At 38.7% G+C, this 4,226-nt stretch overlaps 1 protein-coding gene across 1 annotated transcript in view; it reads left to right on the plus strand.

The window, feature by feature from the left end:
• LOC103609867 (myosin-IIIa-like) overlaps positions 1 to 4,226 on the plus strand; it is a gene marked incomplete at its 3' end in the record, with an annotated part of 31,302 nt that overhangs the window by 26,020 nt on the left and 1,056 nt on the right. Inside the window, exon 3 of the mRNA XM_008594136.1 lies at positions 3,749 to 3,853. Within this exon, the coding sequence (XP_008592358.1) occupies positions 3,749 to 3,853 (105 nt within the window). The remainder of the gene's footprint in view (positions 1 to 3,748; positions 3,854 to 4,226) is intronic.

Consider the following 4,226-nt stretch of genomic DNA (forward strand, 5'->3'; position numbering starts at 1 on the left):
TTTTTAGCAGTTTTAGGTTTGCAGAAAAATTATGCAGAAAGTACAGAGAGCTCCAATCACTCCTCCACCCCTTGCCATTTCCTCTATTATTAACATCCTATTAGTGTGATACATTTGTTACAATTGATGAGGCTATAATAATAATACATTATTATTAGCTAAAGTCCATAGTTTACATTAAGGCTCACTCTTTGTGTTGTACATTTTATGGATTTTGACAAATGTATAATATAAACTAAATGTATAAATGTATAATATATGTTAAATGTATAATGTAATGTTACATGTATAAATGTATAATATAGTTTTATACAGACTAGTTTCACTGCCCTAAAAATGCACGGTGCTTTACCTATTCATCCCTCTCTCCCTTTCCCTTGGACCACTGGCAACCACTGATCTTTTTATTTATTGTCCACACAGTTTTGCCTTTTACAGAATTTTATATAATTGGAATCATATAGTATGTAGCCTTTTCAAATTGCCTTTCACTTAGCAATGTATGTTTAAGGGTCCCCCATTCTTGGTGTTGGCAACTAGATTTTAAACTGAATTCAGAGTTATATCTTCTGTTTTTTGGACACTTTCAACTAATAGAAAAGTTGCTGTAATATTTGTTTATTAATATACAAACCATACCTCACACTATATACAAAAATTAAGTCAAAATGGATCACAGACCTACCTATATGTAAAACCAAAAACTATAAAACTTCCTGAAGAAATTATAGGAGAAAAATTTTTGTGACCTTGGCTTAGACAAAAGTTTTTAGCACACATCCCATAAATTTTTTGAAAAATGATACATTTAGAACTTCTGCTCTTCATAAAACACTTAAAAGGGCAAACCGTAGACTGGGAGAAAATATTTGCAAAGCACCTGTCTGATAAAAACCTTATATCCAGAATATATAAAGAACTTTCAAAACTCCATAATAGAAATCAAACAACCAATAAAAAAAAAAAATTTGGACACATCACCAAAGAAAATGTATGGATGGCATATAAGTATATGAAAAGATGGTCAACATTATTAGTCACTAGGAAAATCCACATTAAAAGCATGAGGTACTTACTACCATTTAGAATGGCTTTAAGAAAACACCTCACAATGTCAAGTGCTGATGAGGATGTGGAGAAACTGGAACTCTCATATACTGCTACCTGGGAATGCAGAATGGTATAGTCATTTTTGGAAATAGTTTGGCAGATGCAGAGACAGTTAAATAGATGACCCAGTAGTGAGTGCTTATAATTTTATATTGCCTCAACATTCATTTTAAAATGTATTTAAGTTTTGCATACTAGAAGGAGGGCTCAATCACCCTTGACACAGTTTCCAATACTATACCCCACCTGAATGGCTACAGCTGGTAGCCAGAGATAAAGACTTAGAGGCATCTCTTCTGCCTAGCAGGCTGGGCTCTCTGCTTTCCAGCAGCTTCCTTTAAAGGGACCATTCAGACATTTGCACTAAAACTTAAAGTGACCATCTCTCAGTCACAGCGTGACCTCCTGGATCTAGTGCTTGCTTGCTTCAAAACTCCCGCAGGAAACCTGTTTAGATAACGCCCTGTACCCAATAAAGGCATTGACCCACAAGTCCCCTCTCACTCTGCCTTCACTCCCTGACCTCCATGTGTATGTGGCCTCCTCTGGGCATGCTGTGCGCCCCTTACAGTCTGTAAGTATTAAAACCTCTTAAACTTTCACATTGTGGTTGTGCCATTGAAGCCTGGCCCAGGATCTAATGACTGAAGGTGGGGAAACCCCAAAGGGACCTATGCAGGTAAGTCCCCTGCTGTTGCTCTTTGTCCAGGCCTCTCAGCTGCTGGGGATAGTAGTTACCAGCTAAGTTGACAGAGTTTCATTCAAAACACCATAGAATTCAGCAATTTCCTCTTAGGTCTCTACCCAAGAGAAATGAAAACTTTTATTTACATCAAAACTCTATGTGAATGTTTACTGTAGTTTTACTCATAGTTGCCAAAAACTGAAAACAACTCAAATCTTTCAGTCAGTAAATGAATAAGCAGGGATTCATCCATTCAATGGAATACTCAGGATTAAAAAAGGAATTAACAACATTAAAATAGCATTTGAAGAAGAATGTGCAACAACATGGATGAATCTGAAATTCACTATGCTGAGTCAAAGCAGCCAGCCTGTTTACTCTTGCTTAACTGAGGAAGGTGCAGCCAAAGAGAGGCCAGAATTTGGAGACATAGGAAAAGAAATATAGTCTCCCTACAGTGATTTTTAGGAATTTTAAAACTAGTCCTAAAACTTAGGTTCTTTTAAATAAGCAGCTTGCAGTTTAATGGACTCGATTTCTTTTCAATCAACTGTGAATAATTTTGTGAACCAATCATGGGCCGCAGTGGAGGCAGCCTGACTGTACTGTGCTTCCAAGGCAGCAACACTCTCATTTGTCCAGCGTGTTCCCCTTCCTGATACAGAAGAAAATGCACATTTCATAATGCTAGGCTGCACATACTCCTGTATAAGCTAAAGGAGGTTTTCTTTGAATGTAGAAAGACATTAATAATAAATCTCTCTCGGTTTCCTCATCTTTAATACCTACTTCAGAGAGTGGTGAGGTTTAGAGATAATTCATGTAAGTAGATTAGAAATGTGTGTGGCACAAAATATGTGCTTGATGCATCTTAGTAATTATTAACTAATCCATAATGTACCAGAAGTGTTCAGGCACCCAGTAAAATCTAATTACCATAATAGAAAAAGTTTGTGAGAAAATTCATTCAGTATTTCAAACTAGGAAGCTAGGAATATACTTGCTGTCATCTTTTTTTCTCTGCCTGCACTTAAGTTAGAAGAGAGTCAGGGAAATGACGTCTCTTTTGGTTCCTAGGCACTGGTGGGTAACAAAGGTAGGTGGGAAAGGAACTCAGAGAAAGGGGCAGGGAGACAAGAGCCCTAGGAAGAGGGGCAAGGCTGAAGGCAAAGACTAAAGGATCAAGGACTGGATTAGGGGATCAAGGACTTGGGGGGTCAAAGCTTCCTTGGGACATTCTCTTGATCGGGGCCATTGACCCAGTTACCTCCCTCTCATATTCACTGCTGATACCAGTGTTTCTCTATTCTGCAAACATGCAGCTCCTTTGAATGTTTTCTGTGGCATTTAATGTTACCTAACTTTGTAGAATCCAGATATGAAAAGTTCCTCTATCATGTTTTTTTCTCTTCTTTTTCTATTTAGATTCTCCCTGCTGTGGAAGGATGTGGAGGGAGGATGCTAAAGAGAATAGGAAACATGTTATTTTAAACAGTTTTCTTAAAATATGATTTGTAATCCTTACTTCAATGCACTCTGGAGTTTTGCCAAAAGGAAGCATGTTTTTCAATTAATGCACATATAAAATGATATATCTGCATGTCGAGGTCACAGAGTCTATCAAACTATTAATTAAACTATCATAAATCGGGCTGACCCGGTGCCGCACTGCTATAGTGCGCCACTTGGGAAGCGCGGCAGCACTCCCACCGAGAGTTCGGATCCCACATACAGACCGGCCACTCACTGGCTGAGTGAGGTGCGGGAGCAACAGCGAGGGTTGCGATCCCGTTGCCGGTCCCGGTCCGGTACAGGCGNCCCTAAAGACAATGGGTGTAATCATTTGAAACAGAAAATTGGAACAATTTTTAAAAGTGTTTTAGGAAAATTTTTTATAGCAGGAACTTAAAAAGGTATCCATTTTAACATCCATCTTGAAATATTCTTTTTTAGCTGTGCAATGGAGGATCAGTGACTGATCTTGTGAAAGGATTTCTGAAGAGGGGTGAAAGAATGAGTGAACCTATAATTGCCTATATTTTACACGAAGCACTAATGGTAAGGCAATTTAAATTGTTCTTGCATTTATTATGAGGCAGCTCTAGTTAAAGAAAAAAATGTGGATCCTATTTTTAGGAAATTTCACTACATTAGTATTTATTGATGCAAAAGTATGTGCAAAATCTGAAACATTTAGGGGCCGGCCTGGTGGCGCACTGGAGAGTGCGCCGCCTGGGAGTGCGGCGGCGCTCCCGCCGAGGGTTCGGATCCGATGTGGAGACCGGTTCCTGCTCACTGGTTGAGCGCAGTGCGGGCGCAACACTGAGGGTTGCGATCCCGTTACCAGTCAGTAAAAAAGATAAAAAAAGGAAAAAAAAAAAAACTGAAACATTTAGGATGGCTAATTCCTTTTTTTGTTGTTGTTAGAAAT

This window comes from Galeopterus variegatus, unplaced genomic scaffold, assembly GCF_000696425.1.
Source record: "Galeopterus variegatus unplaced genomic scaffold, G_variegatus-3.0.2 Scaffold10220, whole genome shotgun sequence".
Lineage (NCBI taxonomy): Eukaryota > Metazoa > Chordata > Mammalia > Dermoptera > Cynocephalidae > Galeopterus > Galeopterus variegatus.